The sequence below is a fragment of the Rhinoraja longicauda genome, chromosome 3 (assembly GCF_053455715.1).
Source record: "Rhinoraja longicauda isolate Sanriku21f chromosome 3, sRhiLon1.1, whole genome shotgun sequence".
NCBI lineage: Eukaryota > Metazoa > Chordata > Chondrichthyes > Rajiformes > Arhynchobatidae > Rhinoraja > Rhinoraja longicauda.
In genome coordinates, this window is record NC_135955.1 from 27,098,715 (window position 1) to 27,120,414 (window position 21,700).

The 21,700-nt window shown below is 42.5% G+C and overlaps 1 protein-coding gene across 1 annotated transcript in view; it reads right to left on the bottom strand.

The window, feature by feature from the left end:
- Window positions 1-17,724, bottom strand: part of musk (muscle, skeletal, receptor tyrosine kinase) — a 114,753-nt gene extending 97,029 nt beyond the window's left edge. Inside the window, exons 1-4 of the mRNA XM_078396890.1 lie at window positions 17,640-17,724; window positions 10,468-10,594; window positions 4,684-4,835; window positions 867-994 (exon numbers count right to left, since the gene is read on the bottom strand). Coding sequence (XP_078253016.1) covers window positions 867-994; window positions 4,684-4,835; window positions 10,468-10,594; window positions 17,640-17,724 — 492 coding nt within the window. The remainder of the gene's footprint in view (window positions 1-866; window positions 995-4,683; window positions 4,836-10,467; window positions 10,595-17,639) is intronic.
- Between the last annotated feature and the right edge of the window lie 3,976 nt (window positions 17,725-21,700).

Below are 21,700 nucleotides of genomic sequence, written 5' to 3' on the forward strand. Positions count from 1 at the left end.
CCCCCCCCCCCCCCCCCCCCCCCACACACACTGCTTCACACCTTCCATCATGAGACTCCAAGTTCCGGCCCCAGTTGGTGGAAAACCTCATCCAATGGCCTGATCTATTATCCCACATTGTCCTAATTATTCCTCCCAATCTGGCCTTCTCTTTCCCCTCTCCTGTGGCCCCTTTCATTGTGCCTCAGAACTTATTCCATCTGGAGAGCAGATGGAGGTTTCTGTTAACTAACTTGTCCTCATTTGTCCAGGCTTTGTTGTGGAGCTGACCACTGGAACAAAGCCTGAATCCTTGTGAATGATCCCGACATCTTCACTGCCATGACTGGGACATTGACAGGGAATGGGTAGCAGCTTTGGACCATCTGCATACACAATTATCACTGATGCCCAACTCCAACAACAGTATGTCCAATTGAGCATTGTAAAATTACGATGACCAGCTCCCATCACCCACCTGCCCTTTGGGGGAAGACCCTGCTCCTGAACAAGTCCTCACTGCTGCAAGTGGCTTTAAGAGAAGGCTGTGCTTCCCATGCACTGCTCCTGCAACACGTGTAGGTGATCCAGGACCGCAATACTTTCACGCACAAAGCGTTAAAAGATTGATTGAGGGAGGGGGAGGGAGGGAGGGGGGATGATAGGGCGGGTTGAGGGAGAAGGGGGAAGGGAGGGTGGGAGGGGAAGGGGAGGGGGGAGGGGAGAGGGGCAGGAGAGGGTGCTGCACCAATGCAGGAGAGGTTTGGGCCCAACGGTTCCACTTGGTCTAGTTTGAGATTATATCTGTCAGATCCATTATAAAGCAGGAAAAGCTGGTTGTGAGTAACCTGGGTGTTTGAATGGCCCAGAGAATGCTGTGTGCTTACTTTCAGTGCAGTTTCATCTTTGATCCATGAGATGGCTGGTTTAGGGTTCCCCATGGTACTGCAAGGGAACACAACCTTCGACCCCAGCAATGCTCTGACATCAGTGGGTGGCCGAATGATTTTAGGCTCTGAGGGATCAATGTATAAACAAAATGTCACCCGAATGCGGAATGTCAGAGCTCACCAGAGAGATTCATTTCTTTCTGAAGACACTTTATGAGTTAGACTTATTCAGCCCAGTCCAGATTCCACTCCAGGGACATGACCTCAAAAATTCCTCACAGTCTCTGCCTTAGCATGCCACATCATTTTGGATGAGATATTTCAATAAGATGCACAGAAGAGATCGCACTGAATTATTTCCATGTAAAAGTGAGTCCAATCAATGTGAGTAGACCAGATGATCTGGTTATTATTGCTTTGCTCTTAGTGGATGTTTGTGGTAGCATCTCTGGAGTAAAGGACCCATTGAGTTACTCCAGCATTTTGTGTCTATCTTCAGTCTAAACCAGCATCTGCAGTTCCTTCCTACACACATAGTTGTCATGTTTCCTGTGTTAATTCATTGGTGAAAAACACTTTCTGAATGGTGCTATAAAAATGCAGCTCCACATTAATTCTTCCCATTTATCTATCCAGGTGTTTGCCTTCTGTGGGGGACTTGGATTGTTCATCTAAGAACAGGAAAGATAAAGGGTCAATTTAGAAGAGGTGTTCAAATAATGAGGGAATGTGATTGGAGGCAAGAGGAAGCAACTTCTAGTGCCAGAGTTTTGCTCATCAGAGGAGACAAATGATTAGCAAAAGGACTTGGAGGGAGAGGAGGAGAAATGAGGGGAGGATTTTGAGACTTTCTGGTAACCTTCCATTTACACAAAATAGCTTTTGACATCGAGCCCATTGGCTCCACTTCACTATAAGACCAGTGAATTCCAGGAGCAACATCAGTTGGCCAGCTTGGTTTCATTTGAGACCCAAATCTATCTGATTCTGAGGTCAAAGTTTAACAATCAGGAGTGAGTTTCCCGACTGCCATTTTCCACCCCTTGTCATCTGAAATGCTGAAATAAATGTGTTACCAATCCAACTGCTTGCCATGAGTGATGTCAGCTGGTATCCCACAGCCCAGTGAGTGAAGCTCGCAGCTGTTAAATATCCATTTACATAGCACCATACACAGCACATACCATGTTGTGAAACTAAATTTGACAGTGAGCCACATAGTGAAGAGGCTAGTTGCGATCTTGCTAAATTATTGAGCATGTTCGATGGGCCGAATGGCCTACTCCTTTTGTTTCTTATAAAACCAACTTGGGAGTAGGTTTTAAGAAGCATCTTAAAGGCAGAGAGGTTTCGGAAGGTAATTCTGGAGATTGGGAGCCTAGCAACTAGGCTCTGCTGTAGTGGTGGTGTGATTACATATGGTAATGCCATATTAGCAGTTTGCAGACTATTCTACTAATGGTTCACTTGATCAGGTGATTGTTAATGTGTTATTGCAGCTGAACATCAATTTATTTAGCAAGGGCATAAAATATTGAGCAATAAACCAGGCATACAAAGACCAGAGTACTGCTTTTCTTGTATTTAACTATGTTTCTGCAAAGCCTTGGCATCACTTACATTCCTACATTCTGAATTCTCAAATTCAATCAACCCAAAAAATACAAGGGACAGGAAAAGGTGGAGAAGAGCCAGTGTTGCTGCTGCCATGTGATTTTTGTTAGTGGTTGGCGTTTGGATCCAAGAGATGCTGTGAAGCACAGCAGGAGGCCCAGTATAATCAGAAAGAACAGAGGACACAGAAACCTTCAAAACCGAAAACGACCCAGTCAGAAAAAGAATCACTGAAGGTCACAGTCCTCAAAAATGACGTACTTGATGCTGCAATATTGTCTCAGCTGTAGCTCAGCTCATAGCATTGTGATCTCTCAGACAGTTGTCAGGTCAAGTATCACCGGCTTCAGCGCAAAGCACCAGCCTAACACTTGGGAAAGGTCTGAGGCATTGAAGTACAGTGTTGAACTTGTCAACGTTCAGGTGAGATGCTAAACCAAAGGTTGATCGAAGCTCCCGGGTGACGCATAAGGATCCCATAGCACTAATTTAAGCAAAATAAAGTGTTCTGCTCAGTATCATTAGCCGATATTTATTCCTCAAGCAAACTCATTTACAAAAAAAAGTTCTGATCTGAATTGTGGGAGGTTCTTGATGGCACATTTCTCCTACATTGCAATAAAAATACTTTAGTTTAGAGATACATCACAGAAACAGGCCCTTCGGCCCACCGAGTCCGTGCCAACCAGCGATCCCTGCACTAACATTATCCCACACACAAGGGGCAATTTACATTTATACCAAGCCAATTAACCTACAAATCTGTAGGTCTCTGGAGCGTAGGAGGAAACTGAAGTTCTTGGAGAAAACCCATGCAGGTCACAGGGAGAACGTACAAACTCTGTACAAACTACACCCTTACTCAGGATCGAACCTGGGTCTCTGGTGCTGTAAGCATAGCAAATCTACCGCTGCGCTATCGTGCCTTGTATACACTGGAATTTAGAAGGATGAGAGGGGATCTTATCGAAACATATAATAAGATTATTAAGGGGTTGGACACGTTAGAGGCAGGAAACATGTTCCCAATGTTGGGGGAGTCCAGAACCAGGGGCCACAGTTTAAGAATAAGGGGTAGGCCATTTAGAACGGAGATGAGGAAAAACTTTTTCAGTCAGAGAGTTGTGAATCTGTAGAATTCTCTGCCTCAGAAGGCAGTGGAGGCCAATTCTCTGACTGCATTCAAGAGAGAGCTAGATGGAGCTCTTAAGGATAGCGGAGTTAGGGGGTATGGGGAGAAGGCAGGAACGGGGTACTGATTGAGAATGATCAGCCATGATCACATTGAATGGCGGTGCTGGCTCGAAGGACTGAATGGCCTGCTCCTGCACCTATTGTCTATTGTCTATTTTGCCGCCGAACTTCTTTGGCAGTAAAGGGCTTTAAGATATTTGGGATTGTGAATGGAACTACATCAAAGTTTCAAGCAAATAGAGCAGAATAACTGCAGATGCTGGAAATCACGAGCTTCTGGTTGCTTATCACTTTAATTCCCCATTCCAAACCTCTCCCCCCCACCCCCTCTCCCGGCCCCAACACTGGCCACTGTCTTTGACTTTCTACACTTCTCCAAAGATCTGTTAAGAAACAGAACCTCATCATTCAGTATCAATCCCCCAGACTTAACTAAAAACAGAAAATGCTGGAAATGCTCAGCAGGTCAGGCAGCATTTGTGAGTGCTCTGTTATTGTTTCAGATCTTTTATCAGAACTGGGAAAGTGAGGAAGCAAGTTAGCTTTAATTTGCAGAGAGCGTGGGGAAGGATGGATAGGACTAAGGGAATATCCCTTCGTAATATAAGTCAATTACCATGACGATCTCGATGATAACTCTCTGGATGAGGTACACAATTTAGCATTAAGCTTAACAATTCCAAGTTTAAAAAAATCTGTGATCTTTCCCCTGTCCTTTTCACACATATGGGTGTACCTACTGTTCCAATTTGTTTCCAGATCATTTTATTCAAATTATCTTAACAACTTTTCACACATTTTACCTCTCCTTCTCTCTGTACCTTAACACGCATTATTTTAGCATTTTTCCAATTCTGAAGAACCAAAAATTCTCAATCCCATTTCTCCCCCCCCCCACCCCTCTCCCGCTACAGTGGCTGCTCAACCTGTTGTACAATTCCAGCTCGCTTTATTTTTGTTTTGGTTCTAGGTAACTTCTGTTTAGAAGTAAAAGCATGAGACTCACTCATTTTCACCTGCAGGGCTCCGCAGCTTTGAGCCGAGCTCCCCACGCCATTGTTAGCAGTACAGCAGTAAACTCCATTGTCTGTGTCTTCAACACTGAGGATGATTAATATTTGGCCATTTTCTTTTGTACTGTAGCGAGTGTCAAAGGGTCTGTGAATTGTTACAAGCAAAGTCAAGGAGGATTATTTTCCAAAATTATTGACATGAACATTAATACCTAAAGCATCAAACTGATCACCAATGCTCACAAATAACATGAAATAAACAATACATAGTTTGATGTATGCTAGCATTCATACAGCATATTCCCTTTGTGATCACAAGGGTTTCAGCCAACATCCCAAAGACATGAGATCTGGTAGATTAATTGGCCCCTGGTAATTGCCCCCAAGTGTGCAGGTGAGTGGTAGAATCTGTGGAGAGTTGATGGGAAGATGGAGAGAATTAAAAAATGGGATTAATGTGAAATGACTGTCACTAGATGGCTGATGGTTGATGTGAACACAATCGGCTGAAGGGTATGTTTCTTCGACTCTACCATTCTCTTTTCACCCGGCCATGTCTCACTTGACTGAACTTCCCTCCCTCAAATTAATATCCAGTTCCTTTATCTGAAAGCTCAAATGATACAGATTCCGTCTGACATTGAGTCGGTAGATTCTAGGTCACAATTTCATGCGTTCAAAATAAATTCTCTTCAGTTTGCCTTTGGTTTTATTTGCCAATCACGTTAACTTTCTTCTGCTCATAAACCTTCTGCTGGTGGAAACAGTTTATCTATTTTTATAGTTTCCAAGACCCTTTGTAGCATTGTTCACCTCAAACAAAGTTAATTTGAACCTTCATTGCTCTGAGGTGATCTATTAAGTTCATAAAGCAAGAGCTCAACCCCCTAGCCGTAAGAGGCACTCTTACGATCCCTACTGGATTTATGGGTGATTGTTTTACATTCATACCCACTTCTTTTAAATAATCTGAAAGATAGAACTGACTTCCATCCTGCTGAATCCATCTGAATTGTATAGACTCCTCTCAAGTTACTGTCACCTTCCCTGTCCTTCCCTGTTCTCACCTTGTTGAGTCTCTCTTGATGCTGGCAGTCTCTGGTCTATCATTCTGTTGTACACCTACTCAGATAAATAGTTAATAGTTTATACTGAGTGTGCATCCTGTGTAACAGTTGTTTCTATTTAACGTGTTATAAAATAAGCAGCAATCATTTCCACGTAAGGCAAAATAAATATTATTTTCCGATGTTTTTTTGAGGTTTATATTAAGTTGTGCAATTTGGCACTTCAAAAGGAGAACAGCCTTTCCAAAATAATTCATGTAAAAATAGTCCTTTGTTGCATAACCTTCTCTCTCCTTAGACCACAGAGGTTGACTCATGAGCACAGTGGCTCCTTCCAGTAACCCTCTGGTTGATCCCAGCAAAATCTTAGGTCTTATTTATTTTGTCATTAGTTGTGGGTGTCAGCGCTAAGGTCAGAACGTATTGTGCACTTATAAAATTGTTCTTGAGAAGGCCATTATTGACCCTTTGCTGTCCTTCGGTAATATTTGATTACGTGGTAGGGAGTTCCCAAACTTAGACCCTGTAATTATGAAGGATTGGTGATATATCTAACTCTGGAAGATGTGTGAGACTTGGAAATAACTTATAACAAGAAATTAGGAGGGTTAAAAGGGGACCATGACATTTTCCTGGCAAGTGGAATGAAGGAGAATCTCAAGACATTTAATAGATACTAGACCAAGTGGACCCATTGGGCCCATAACTCATTGGGTTGCCATTGTGATGTTGGGAAAAATCGCACTTTTTTCTTTAAAATAAATGCCTTAAAAAAATAAAAAATCTAAATGAAAATCGCGATTTTTCTTTAAAATGTTTTTTTTCCCCGCATTGGTCTAGCACCCTCCCCTCCCCTCCCTCACTCCACCCCCTCAACCCTCTTCTTCCCCACCCACTCCCCCCTTCCCCTCCCACCCCCCAGTCACCCACTCCATCCCCCCTTATCTCCCCCCCCCCTCCATTCTTAGGGGCTCTCTGGCGGCGCTGCCATTCCCGCCCGTCGGGTTTCCATTGTGACGTGGAACATGGAGGTATTACTGCGCATGGGCGGCTGACGGGCACAGCAAGTGGAAAAGGGATTTATTAAAGTTTGAAATGTGAATAACAAAATATAACAATTTGAATGTTAATAGGATTTCTTGATGCAGGAATTTTCAACATCAGCATCATTACCCCTTTTCACAACAGGAAGTAGTTGGTGAAAATCGCCACAACAAAAGGTAAGAATGCCGCCAAAAGGCTCATCGTTCTTTTTGCATTGATGTCGAAGAGTTCTGTCCACCACTTCAAAGCTCTCCCTCATAATCATCGGGCACTCATCACGAACAATCAGTCTCACACTCCTGATCAAATGAACCATGTTGGAGTTCTTCTCAATGTTGCACATGGTATTATCGGTCACTTCGATGGGTATCTTGAATCGAGAATGTGCAGTTCTTCCACCAGGCATCAATGTAGCTGCTATATCAGAGGATGCTACAGCAAAAGCAACATCAACTTGACCTCGAACTTTGGAGAGGATCAAATTGGTGAGAATTGTTTTGCCCATTCCTGCTGGTATCAATGAAAAACATTGAAGGAACATTCCTTTCCAAGCAGCTGCACACATGGTCATACACTGCTCTTTGCTCAGCATTCAGCAGAGGCTCCTTCTCTTCAAATCACTGTTGTTCAGGTCTATTGTACTGCAGTTCACTCAGCAATTCTGGATTGTCACCATCAAGGTTCATCCTTCCATGTCTTGGTAGTGGCACATGAAAGTATCCCAGTGTCTTGTTGTAATTCACAAGCTTGCCTTGAATATACAACAGAGCCTGATCATGATGCCTCTCATCAATCATGATATTTGGATCATCGATTGTTCTCCGTTCTCTTTGAAGGTAATCTTCAGACATTGAATTCTTGAAGCGATCCCATAATTGTCGAGAAGTGTTGATCTCAGCAATCGTCAGCAAAACAAACAAATCTCTCATTGCTTCAGGGAGTCTTGTCTGTTCAGCATCTTCCATCGTCTGTTGCCAATGGTCGTCAGTTTGCAACAAACCTCTTTCTATGCAGACGTCTTTGAAGGAAGGAAGAATATGTCCGTCGTGTGTTCTCGATGAATCGAAGGATACTGGCCCTTTTACGTGATGGAGAAGCAGTCTCAAGTAGTAGAGGTCACATCTCAAGTAGTAGAGGTGAATCAGACAGTGCCCTAGCTTATGGAAGGACTATTCAGAATCCTGAATACAGATGGGGATCTGCCCAAAAAGAGCAGGGAGAAGAAGGAATGACCAGGGTGAGACAAGTCTCTGATTACGTTGGCTGCTTTTCCGAGGTTGCGTGAAGTGCACATGGAGTCAGAGGTGGAAAGCCTGGTTTGCGTGACAGACTGGGCTATATCCCCACCTCACTGCAATTTCTTGCAGACTTGGATAGTTCCCAAACCAGTAAAACCTTTTAATGACATTGCTAACAGTAAATAGTGTAATAACAAGTAACTGCAGATGCTGATTTACCAAAGAAAGATTTTTTTTAAATGCTGAAGTAACCCAGTGAGTCAAGCATCTCAAGAGAATATGGATAGGTGACTTTTCAGATCAACACCCTCATGCAGTAAATAGTGTAGATAGAAACAGAAAATTGAGAAACGGCATTAACAAATTGGGAGTGATTAAAACGATGACAATGGAGTTCAGCATTGAATGTGGAGTCATCCATTTTGGATTCTAATTAAACACCACAGATTTTTTTTTCCCAAGAAGACAAGAACTATGGACGAGCAAGAATCTAACTGAAGAACCCTTTGTGGAAAGGCAAAATATATATAAAGGTCAAATGGATTTTTGCCATAACATCAAGGATACAACTCTAAAGTTAATGCGTGCACTCTCTTCTAGATTATTCTGTTCAGTGCCGGTAAATAAACCAGGAAGGAAATATGACCTTGGAGTGACATAAAATGCTAATTAGCAACGATGATTTGGGACTATATTGGGTAGTTGTGTCGGCTAGGCCTGTATTCCTGAAACTTTAGATATTATCTATATTCAGCATTAAAATTGATTGAAGAACTAACAAAGAGAAGCTATCTGCTCTGTCATGGAAGAGCAAAGAATATTGGACGTATCTTTTGATAGCGTTTTATCTGTCTGTGGATGATGTCAGTAAGCACCTATTTCTCTTTATGACAGTGAAAATGTGCAGTTGTCTGCCTTGAGATCAACGGTTTTGTCAGTTGTTTAGTCAGTGAAATTAAGATTTGTGTTAAAAGTAATGAATTTAAGAAATATAGAAAAGAGTTCAAGCACAAGGATAGGTGATAACAAGGGAAGGGGTAGAATGAAAAAAAGGAAATACATAAAACCAGAAACATTTAAACAGACATTTATACTAAAAGTTAAAATTTGGTTTGCGTTTAATTTTTTTATATATTTAAATTATACTTTTTGCTAACTTTGAATAACTGAAAAGGTTTTTTAAAGAATACCATTCTTATAAGATTACAGTTATTATTGTTTATACTTTGTTTATACTTTTAGTATTGTTATAAAGGTTTAATCTAATACCACCAACCCCTCCCAAAGTGTGGAAATTATCAGGTGGTGTCTCAAGGGAGCATTTTCATCAGTTTGCATCAGTACTTTTTTAAACAAACCAAATCTCAGAACATTGCCCAATCCCAACAGAAATAATTTTGAAAAACTGTCCAATGTTACAAATGGATAGATGGACAGGTGCCCAAATGCAAATACATAATTTCTGCAAAGAACACATGTAGCACAAAAAAACTAGCCAATCAGTCCAGATGAGGTGCCACAGATGCTGAATTCCTACAATAGTCTGTTTTTTTCTCTCTAAATTACATCACCCACAGTCTCTTGTGACGCCAACTGGCCACTACATTTTAAGTTCGTGAATAGAATTCAGCACTTGCAAAATTTAACTTGGAGCAAATGAAACGATATAGGGTTAGTGAGGGCGAGTTGTAAAGAGATAATATCATGGCTGATCTATCATTGAATTGTACAGTAGGCAGGAGATGCCAAATTATTATTTTTTAATTGTTCTGTACATACAAGTGTTCGGGCCTCCAATGAGAACAAGATGCAATTTATCTTACATCCTCCGCACTCTCCTGCCTAAGTACAGCCAAGGTTAAAAGAAAAACAAAGAGAGAGACAAACACAGGGAACTGCAGATGTTGGAAATTTTGAGTTGTGCTTAAAAGTGCTGGACGAACTATGTGGTTTAGGCAGCATCTTTGGAGGGAATTCCTTCCCAACTTCCCACTGAGTTGCCCCCAGCACTTTTGTGTTGTATTCAAGGTAAAACAAACGTCACCCTACCTTGAGCTGGAATATGGCGTTTGCCCATGGAGAGGGGAAAGACGTCCCTGCTCACGCCATGCACTTAAACGTGAATGTCCCACTTTCCCCACCCACCCACCCACAGCAAGGTCTCTACTCACCAACCCAAGGAGGGGGGGGAAGAGGAGGGGGGGGAGAGGAGGGGGGGGAGAGGAGGGGAGGGAGGAGGAGGAGGGAGGAAGAGGAGGGGGGGAAGAAGAGGAGGGGGGAAGAGGAGGGGTGGGGGGAAGAGGAGGTGGGGGGAAGAGTGGGGGGGGGGGGGGAAAGAGCAGAGGCTGACTCAGCTGCAACTTTGTTCTACATCTGTCCTACAATGTAAGCCAAATCCGGCTTCGCTCAGTCATTGGAGTGACCTTACCTTATGGGAATGTTATTGCGGGTCCAGGTTATCTCTGCCGCTGGGTTTGAATCCACTGCACACAGGAAAGAGGCTTCTTCCTCAACCAAAGCATCTACTGTCTCCAAGGGACTGGTGATCTGCGGAGCTGGGAGATTAGACATATCTTCAGCAATTACAGTTCAGCTCATATGGCAGAAGCCACAGCAAACCTGAAACTTCAGTCACTCGGCCCTTCTATGTTTTAATTTTCCTTTTGTGCCTAGGAAATCAATTAAATAAAATGAGATGAAAGTGAAGCCTGTGATTGTGGGCAAAGATGGTAGACGTCAAGTGCTGCTGTTAAAAACTTTTGTACAGTTTCATGCCTTACTCTGAATCCATTGAATCCCTAACACTGAACTTCCACCCTGCCCTCAACTTCACCCGGACTATCTTGGACAACTCCCTCCCCTTTCTTGATCTCAGCATCTCCATCACAGGAGACAGACCATGGACTGACATCTATTACAAGCCTACTGACTCCCACAGTTATCTGGACTGCACTTATCCCAACCTACCTCATGCAAAGACCTATCCCCCACTCCCACCACCTGATCTGTTGAATCCAGCACTTTGTGTGTTTTTTTTGTAAACCAGAATCTGCAGTCCGTTGTATCTCCAGAGCTTAGGCCCTGGGGATGAGTGGATGTTACCAGTAGAACAATCTAGATCAAAGATGAGTAAGAAGCCAGAATTAACATAGCCGAGAACTCTGGACAGATAGTAAGAGACAAGAAGTCAACAGGTATTTTTCACATAACGTGTGAGCCAATGGAAATGAGGCAGTAACGGCTAAAGTCGATTTAGTTTTCCCATTACTTTATTTGGGCTTTGATTAGGTATCATCCAAAACATAATACGTATTCGACTTCTGAGAGTGAACCGTGTGACTTGAACAATCTGCTGAAGCGTCTCAACAGATTAGGCAGAGGGGGTCTCAACAGATTAGGCAGCATCTGTGGAGGGAAATGGAAAATCAATTGGGTTGGGATCCTTCCTCTGGACTGAAAAGATTAGCGAGTGTAAAGAGGTGAAGGGAGGGGGTGGGGCAAGCGTTGACAAACAATAGGAGGATCCAGGTTGGCAGATGTAGTTAGTTGGGGGAGGGATGGGTGGAGATAGGACAGAGACAGGGAGGTGATAAATTGAGACAACAAAGGGCTGCTGAAGATGGAATTTGACTGGAAAGGAAGTAATTTTGCTTGCGCTACCATGGTCTGGTTGGCCTGCATCATTGATAATTGTTTGTATATTTATCATTGTTGTGTTGTTGCATTTAATGTATCTCTAAAGCTACAACAAGTAAGAATTTCATTGTTCTAGTCATGGTGTATTTGTCAATTAAACACTTTTGACTCTTAATTTTAAACTGTTCCTTCTGAGAGAAGCAATTGAGTGACAAATTCTTTACTTTTGAAGTGGCCACATGTATATAATCATGGCAAGTTCCCATAGGGGCACATTTAGCTCTTTAAAAACTCTTCCCAAATGAACAAACATTCAGATTTACTAATAAAATCCACATATCTCTAATTTAGGCAAAACAATTATTTTTGTTAGTCCCTTTTCCAATTAGAGTAAGCACTGAGAGACTATTTCTTCTGACCGAGAGGATATAATTTTAGGATAAATGGTCGCCCATGCACGGCTGGGATAAGCACATTGTTTTGTCAATTCATATTACAGGTGAAGGCACGAAACAGCATCAGCCAAGACAGAATCAATGAGCAATTTTGTGATTTTGGGTGTTAGATTCTGCTTCTGTGGAAAGGCCAAAGTTGCTGTTAGTTTGTAGTGTAATGACAGGGAACAGCAACTGTTTAACCTGTCATTGCAGCCACCAAATTTAGGCTCTTGAATTTTCTAGCACGGAGTGCACTTATGCCTCAATTACCTAATTACCCTAGATTTTGTGGGCTTGCTATTGAACTCACTGAGGAATCACCACTGGAATATTCTGATCACACCCTGCAAATACACCGAGGAGACTAGAAACAACAACAATTTATGTTTATGTTTATGTAGACCCTTCAACTCAAAAAACATTCAGAAACAGACTATGTAGTCACAAGGAACTGCAGATGCTGGTATACAAAAATAGACACAAGTGCTGGAGTAACTCAGGAGATCTGGCAGCATCTGTGGAGAACATGGATAGGCGACGTTTCAGGGTGGGACCATTCTTAAGATAAGTCTATTCAGAAGTTTCCAGAAACCGAAACGTCGCCTATCCATGTTCTCATGAGATGCTGCCTAACCCGCTGAGTTACTCCAGCACTTTGTGTGCCTTATCTTCAGAAACAGATTGTTTTGTTTTTGCCTGTGCTTCACATTTTAGTCATAGGATCATAGGTGTGCCAATTTTGTTTGCACTTGTGGTTTGATGCTGTACAGAGACCTGGGCTAATGACGTGAATGCTAATTCCACCATGGCAACTGAGAATTTAAATTCAGATAATTGAATAAAATCTGAAATTAGAATGGTGTTACTTGTAATGGTGACTGTGAAACTACAGATTGTTGTAAAAACACACCTGGTTTATGTGTCCTTTGGGGAAATAACTCTGCTGTCTATTTGCAAATATTCCAGATCTACCGCTCTGTGTTTGATTCATAACCACCCTCTTAACTAGCCCAGCGAGACCTCCAGCCTCTGAACAACCAGGGCTGGGCAATAAATGCTGAGCTTGCCAACAATAGCCTTACCCTATGAATGAACGAAATAACACCTGGATGATTAAAGCCCGCTGCTCTTTCACAGCTCCACAACTCTCACCATTAAGAAAATATTCCAGTGTATTTATCTTGGATGCAAAGTGAATGACCTCACAGTTCTCCACATTGAGCTCCAGCAACCCAAAGTTTTGTGCACTGACTTCATCCATCTATCTCCCTCTGAAACTGCCTGCTTGCACCTGCACGGTCTGCTACATTTCTTGCTTTTCCTTTTAAATATCTAGATCACATTCCCTTTCCTCTAACGCACCAACACAACTCCCAAATACATTTTTTTCCTTGCATTATAAATTTCAGACTGTACATAAAAAATATATACAGTACAATCTTTTTTATTTACACAGAATTTCACACAGAGACTGCAGGGAAATAGACCATTCTGCCCAAATAGCCGATTCTGCTGGTACTCCTTTGCAAAAATCTCATAGACATGGAAAATAGGTGCAGGAGTAGGCCATTCAGCCCTTCGAGCCATCACCGCCATTCAATGTGATCATGGCTGATCATCCAAAATCAGTACCCCGTTCCGGCTTTTTCCGCTTATCCCTTGATTCCCTTAGCCCTGAGAAATCTAAATCTCCTCTCAGTTCTCTCTATACCTTCATTTCCTTTCACTCATGTTGCTATAACCTCTAACCATATTTGGGAGGTCTGTAATCTATTCACACTTTTTTCTTATAAATGTTCATACAAAACGTTATTGAAATGCTGCAATGACATTTCAACCCAAAACATCAATGTTCCTTTCTCCTCCCACAGATGCTGCTCAACCTGCTGAGTTCCCCCAGCATATTGTTGGTTAATCTTCAGAGTCAGCTGAAAAAGGAGCCTTGACTTCAGCGTTGATCACAGCTTTTTCAATATTCCTGTTTGGCATCTGTACAGGGGTATTATTTTCAACTCGATTAAACACCTCGTTCAGCACTCATAAGTTCATAAGTTCATAAGTTATAGGAGCAGAATTAGGCCACTTGGCCCATCAAGTCTACTCCTCCATTCAATCATGGCTGATCTATCTTTCCCTCTTAACCCCATTATCCTGTCTTCTCCACATAACCCCTGACACAGGGCCGTTTTTACAGCATTATGGGCCCCCGGGCAAAGCAGTGTACTGGGGCCCCTACCGTTACTCTCCCCCACCCCCCTTTCCCTACCAGCCCCCCCCCCTGTCGTGCCGGCGAAAAGCACTTACCGAAAAGCACTTAGCGATGGACTTAGGGTGCTACATTGTTGCGAAAAGCACTTACAGATCGCTGTGAGAAGCACTTAGTGACCGAAAATGTTGCGAAAAAAGCACTTATTGAACCTACATTTTTAAAGTAGTATTTATTTATTGCAAGTCACTTAACATACACAGATCAGCATGGGGCCCCTATGCTCGTGGGGCCCCGGGCAAGTGCCCATCAGGCCCATGCGTTAAGACGGCCCTGACCTGACACTGATACTAATCAAGAATCTGTCAATCTCTGCCTTAAAAATATCAATTGACTTGGCCTTCTGTGGCAAAGAATTCCACATTCACCGCCGTCCGACTAAAGAAATTCCTCCTCATCTCCTTACTAAAGGTACGTCCTTTTATTCTGAGCCTATGGCCTCTAGTCCTAGACTCTTCCACTTGTGGAAACATGCCTTCCACATCCATATTAACAGAGGAGCAATTTCTCTACTGAGAGGGCTGTCAAGCATTGGAATTTGCAACCCCTGAAATATGTGGGTGTTCACAATTCCTTGAGTAAATTCAAGGCTGAGATCAATTACTTATTGGGGGTCAAGGGAATTACAGGTTTGAGGATGGGATGGCTAGAGTAAGAAATCTTACTGGATAACTCAGAAGCTCAGGGGACTCAATTCTGCCTCTGTGTCGTTTTCTTCCGTTGTTTCTTACTTCCTTGAAATCTTACACTCTTTTTGAAACTTCCAATAAATGAGGTTCATAAACTGAGGCAAATTTAATGCCGATATTTTCATGTGAATTAGAATCCCCATGAGTTTTCTCTTTTGTCCCAAATTAAGTTTCCCCCCTTTTGAGTTCTTCCCTCTGAAGACCTGTATAATGAATGGCACCCAAACTTAGGCCACAAATGTTGCAGTTTTTCGAGGTGTAAGGCAGTCTGAACCTGAGACTATTGGGCTGGAGTTGGAGGAGAAGGTCACAGTTTTAACCCAGCTCGTCCACTGAGAATCTGATAGAATTGTAAATGTTCTACCCTGAATCAATAGGTTTTGGATCCTTTTAAACCAGGAACTTGGACACAAAATGGTTGACTGTCGTGCTGTGCTTGGGAGTCAAGGTACTGCATTTCAGATGAGATGAGAAAGGCCCCATCTACTCCATCCGATGGAGGCAAATCCATTGGCAATTCTGAAAAAGAGCCAAAGATTCTCACTGGTGCCCTGCCCGAACTCTATCTCACACTCAACATCAGCAAAATGGATTATCTGATTATTACCACATAGTTGGTCATGAGAGCTTGTGGTGTGCAAATTGGCTGTTGTGTTTCCTACAGTGCAAGAGTTAAAGCTTAAAGCTTTGGGATTCCTGAAAGTGATGTGAAAGGTGCTATAGAAATGCATGCCTTCACCACTTGTGTTAAGTTCACTCTCTCTGATTTACAATTGCTATTATGCCTTCAAAGACAGAGTAAAACCACATGTAAAACATCCCAAGATTTTGTTTTTGGCTCTTAAAGGAAGAGGACCAGCCAATCACCATTTCTCCTCCTTGCTTTCCTTGTCACCACAGAGAGCTCCAGTGCTCCCAGTGTGACATCATAGACAATGGCCCTTCCCCACGAGGAACCTCTTTCCCGCCCCTGGTTTGACAGCGGCGAAGCGGTAACTTACCCCAGGCCTAGTTATTTATGGGGGCGAGATTCAAAGAGGAGAGCATGCGGATAAGGCTGGTGACCTGTCAAAATCAAACTACTTTAATGGCAGGGCCTCAACTCCATCTCCACTGGTTAACTCATCTGCCTTGGCATTGAGCAGGGAGCAGGTTGCTGATGTTGAGTGCAAGATGAATTCTGGGCAGGATACTAGCCAGAACTCCTCAATTATTTTTCAAAACTTTCCCAAGGATTCATTTCCACTGAATGGGGCAGATAGGGCTGTGGTTTCAATGTCACAACTGAAAAGTAGCATTCGGACTCCCTTAATGCTGCACCGGAATGCCAGCCTATGTATTTTGTGTTAAGGTGACCGGTTTGAGAGAATCCAATATCAAGTGCAAGGAGAATATGGCTGCCCTGCATCCGCACATCCTGAAAAATCAGAAGTGAGGGCAACTGTTCCCTGGGGAACCTGAAGAAGGAAGCTTGGTGTAGAGTGGGTGAGGATTGCCTTCACCTAACCCTCAAGAGCCAATACCTCCTGCCTTGGTGCCACCACCTGCAAGAGAACAACTCAGGCATCCACAATGGGTTTGAAACAGGATTTGAAATCACACTGTCACTGTGCTCTCCATCTCTGTGCAACAAGATAGTCTGATGTCTCAATACCCATTGCAAATGGCAGATGCTCAGCCCAGTGGGTAGGGGGGTTGGGAGGGGGGTTGGCGGAAGGGTGACATTATTCCCCTAATACCAGACCCTTATGATGTCCTAAGTGGTAGAGTTGCTGCCTTACAGCGCCAGAAACCTGGGTTTGATCCTGCCTATGGGTGTTATCTGAATGAAGCTTGCACATTCTCCTTGTGACCTTGTGGGTTTTCTCTGGGTGCTCTGGTTTCCTCCCACACTCCAAAGAGTGTAAGGTCAGTAGGTTAATTGGCTTCTGTACATTGTCCCTAGTGTGTACGTCATTGCTGGTATCTCGGGTGATCGCTGGTCGGCATTGATTCGCTGGGCCGCAGGGCCTGTTTCCACACTGTATCTCTAAAGTCTAAAGACTAAAGTAAAGACTTATCTCAATGGTCCACTTGTGGTCAGACACACAGAGCAAGCTGCTTAGAGTATACAGCAAGTTTTCCTGACCATTTCCCCAATCACTAGTCCACTGGCATTTCCAGATGAACTGGGCTTTAATCTAACTAAATATGATTTACTGCATTTAATTGAAGAATCATTGCAGGGATCAGCATTCTCTATTAAATACCAAATTGCCATGATAGCCCTCAATGTAAATCGCACCGACCCACTTTGGTAATAAATGATAATCGACGAACGTCTATCAAAGCAAACCTGGAGCAGTGAACACAATGTACTGAGTCACAGACTGCCCTGCTCGTCCATGGCCTTGTGCTATTTTAACTAACCATTGCATCGTGTTTCACATAAATCAAGCTTGTTACCTACTGGTCATTAAAGTAACACCTACAGTGTTTCAAAAAGATTGTCGAGAAACAAAGATTGTACATGGCAATTTCCTCCAAATATAAAGCAATCTCTTAACTGAAACAATCTGTGGCTGAAGCAAACCTTTGGGAAGGATCCTGTCAGCCAAGCTCCCGGTTGTCACGAGGAAGATCGTCAGAAGTGGAATGTCGATTGGGAGAAAGTTCATGGTGAGCGCCGATCAGCAACGATTTATTTTTCTGCCAAACAGGCCGGTGTACCCTTGTATCCTGTGTTCAAATCAGAGTTTATAGAATTACCTCCAGGACTCACTGGCAGTGCCGTAAAGAGGCCTTGGCTGATCAAAGTATAAATAGGAAATTTCAAAAGACTGGGGCTGCGAAGTGATGGACGTGAGCAGGTGGTTCTTATCCTATCTAGCTATCTGCTGGCATGCAAGCCTATGTGCCTCCTGTATCAGGAGTAAGTGAAACTATCTTTTAGACAGCCATGGATTAGGCACAACAATAGGCTTTGGCTAACATTTCCAATGCATTAAATCACCATCTTTCAGATATAACAAGCCTCCAGCTTTCAGCTGACAATATCTTGGCTCTAATCGATTTGGGCAACTTTAATTAGCTTCGGTCATTACTGCCTTGACTTCACTTGAATTATTTTCTTATACTGAATCCAGTAGCCTCTGTGTGGAGTCCCACCTGTTTTCTGATTGATGGTGCGTGTAGATTTATTTTGCGTTGGGAATGCTGGATTATCAGCCGTGCTCGGGAGTGATAACATTGTTTCATTACACATTAGAGAGTGAGTCACGCTGCCATTTATTACATAGCAAGCGCTATATTCTGGTGCGTTAAACAGTTGACCGAAAAGTCTAATTGGAGTTCATTACTGATGGGCATGTTTGTGTTTCTGTGCTATTTATTGATTGAGGGTCAAAGGTTTAAGTTGCCAACTTGCAACGGCCATTAATCTACCATATTCAGGATGAGATGACCGTGCCAGGGGTATTTTTTGACATTGCTGTGAAAGATCATTAGTGTTTCATCTGTTAAATCAACATTTGCAGCCTGACTGAATGTCGAAGGTGATGCGGTGAACCATTTTTCTGTCCAAAACATAAATAACTTCAGCAATATTGAGTGTGCATCCCTTTGAAAAATGGATACAGGTAGTTCTGCGATCACATACATAACACACATTTCTATAACATAATTGGATACAACACAATTAATGATTAAGGATCATTAATTCTTCAGTCTGAAGGATCAGTCTGAAGAAGGGTCTCGACCGGAAACGTCACCCATTTCTTCTCTCCCGAGATGCTGCCTGACCTGCTGAGTTACTCCAGCATTTTGTGAATAAATCGATTCGTACCAGCATCTGCAGTTATTTTCTTATATATAATGATTAAGGATTTCTCTTTGTATTAAGCGGGCCACATAAATTATAAAGCGATTTGGGAACTAGAAACCACTAGTTAACCACTGAAAATTGACAAGCAAAAAAAAGCTGTCTTGGAAAAAAAACAGTCTCAGTTGTTTCCTTGTAACCTCCCCACAGGGCTCACTTCCATTGCCTTTTAAGAACAGTCTGTCAGCTTCATTGCAGGTGGTGATAGAAATGAGCAAGAATCTTTTCTAATAGCACTGTGCAATGATACTCTATTAAACAATGTATCATTGAGCCTTGAGTATTTTTAGTTTGCAGAAACAGAAATAAACTTGAAACTATTAAAAATATTTTTATTTGAAAATCCTGTGGGAGCAATAACTTTGCTATTGAGAGTCTGAAACACTCAAGCCCCTAACTCAATTTTCACCATTGACATATTTGCCTTTATAAAATGATTTGCTATTTCATGAGGTTTCTTAGGAAAGCAACTATTGTTTTAAAGCATAACTACCTGTACATTGCAGCAATGTTTTGCTGGAATATTCCAGATCTTCTCTCTGCTTCTGGGGCGAAGCTATCTGATAAAATCAGCAGCAGAAATGCAGCTTTGCACAATGTAAATTATTTTATCTAATTAGAATTCCTTTATTGGATTAAATTAATGTTGCTTCATCCTAAGCTTAGAGCAAGAGAAACTGAGACCCTCTTCTCATGTAATCTTTCACAAGGACTTTGCCATGAACTCACCCACATTCAACAATACGGGACACAAAGTAAAAACACATTCCTAAACGCCTTGCGGATAGAATTCTAAGATGCAGTCCTTTCTTATTCCTATCCATATCCCTGCAGGATTCAGCCAGAATGCCTCAAATATCCCCAACAACATTCATTGCTGCCCTTAGTAGCTCTAAGTTAGGGATTCTTATCCCATTAGCATTTTGGGATATCTCCACCAAAGAACCACAGCGATTCAAGAAGGTAGCTCACCACCACCTTCTCAAGGGCAATGAAATGAACAATAAATGCTGGCCTTGAAAATAAATCAATACAAACACCTGGGACCTTGGTAGCTGAAGACTTAACCCATAATGGTGAAACAATGCAAAGATAACTTGCAACTCAGTTAGATAAGTAGGTTTTCCTGAACAGCTTAATGCTAGGAAGGGAAGTGGAGGCAGAGAAGTTTAAAGAGCATGGATATGGGCCCTTCGGCCCACCAAGTCCACATCGTCCATCGATCACCCATTCACACTAGATCTATGTTATCCCACTTTCTCATCCGTCCCTACACACTGGGGCAATTTACAGAGGCCAATTAACCTACAAACCTGAGGTATTTATTCACAAAATGCTGGAGTAACTCAGCAGGTCAGGCAGCATCTCAGGAGAGAAGGAATGGGTGACGTTTTGGGTCGAGACCCTTCTTCAGACCTACAAACCTACAAACCTGTATGTCTTTCGGATATGGGAGGAAATTGGAACTCCCAGAGGAAACCCACTCGGTCACAGGGAGAACACGCGAACAGACAGGGCCCATAGTCAGGATCAAACCCAGCAACGGGTTTACCAGCTGTGTCATTGTGCTGCTCCATTCTGGTGCTCAACAACAGCTAAAGACATGGGTACTCATGCAGAACAACTGAATACTGTGATTCCTGAGAGGCAAGAGATGGAGAACTGCAGCAACATGAAGTATTTTAGGGCTGGAGGAAGGTCATGGAAGGATTTGAATGCAAGTATATTTTAAAGCCAAGGCATTGCAAACATTGTTGACATTGATTTAAGTGTTAAAATCAAAGTATAATATTGCATGTGAAATAGAGAATTTTATTTGCCCTCACAACGGATTTTCTCTTTAATGTTGCATTGGGAATTGTACAAAAACAACTGGAACAAAAAAGGGGAGTTATAAGAAGCTTGTTTGATTTGGCCATTGAGACAGTAAGAGAAGCCATGTGCAGGGTGGAACAACACGGTGAATTAGAGCTTCGAGCAGTTTGAGGCTTGCAGAGAACCATTAGAACATCCAATCCATGATATTTAAATATCTTTTATCCTCTTTTATTTGCCACATCAAAAGAGTGTTATGGTTCAAATATCACATTTGTAAAAGCCATGTTTGCCAACTGCCGATGTTACATCCTTGCAATGGTTATTTCAACATTCCCTTTTATGAAAACAAACCAATATGAAGCTAAAATTAAACTTCCAATTCCGGGATAGTTTTATTAAAAAGAAAAAATAAGCTGTTTTTGTTTTAATGGAGTGATCATTGACAATGTGCCCCGGATCGGATCGCGGGGCTTGGGTCGGCCCGCTGCGGACCCTTCACCGTCCGGCGCGGCCTGGAACGTGGCAACGACACCAGCCTGACCGCAGGAGAAGACGGCAGGGGAAGGGAAAAGATATTCTGGCCTTCCATCACAGTGAGGAGGGGACTGGAGGAGACTCACTGTGATGGATGTTTCTTTTTTTTTGTGTTGGTTGGGTTGTGTAATTTGCTTGTTTTATTGCTTTTATTATTGGACTGTGGGTGACTAAATTTCGTCCAAAAAACTTGTTTTTTGGATGACAAATAAAGAATCTTGAATCTTAAACACAGAATACATTGCATTTCAGTGACTTTACTACAATAAGCGGTTTAAAAACTTGGTGTCAGGTATTTTTTTGCAAGCAGTCAGATTTTCTACCCTCTTAAACATCAGGTTGTCCAAAACTCCAATTTATCACCCCTGCATGTTCATCGGCAGCAAGTTAAGCAATGCCCCGGCTTAAAAGTTACCGCCCTT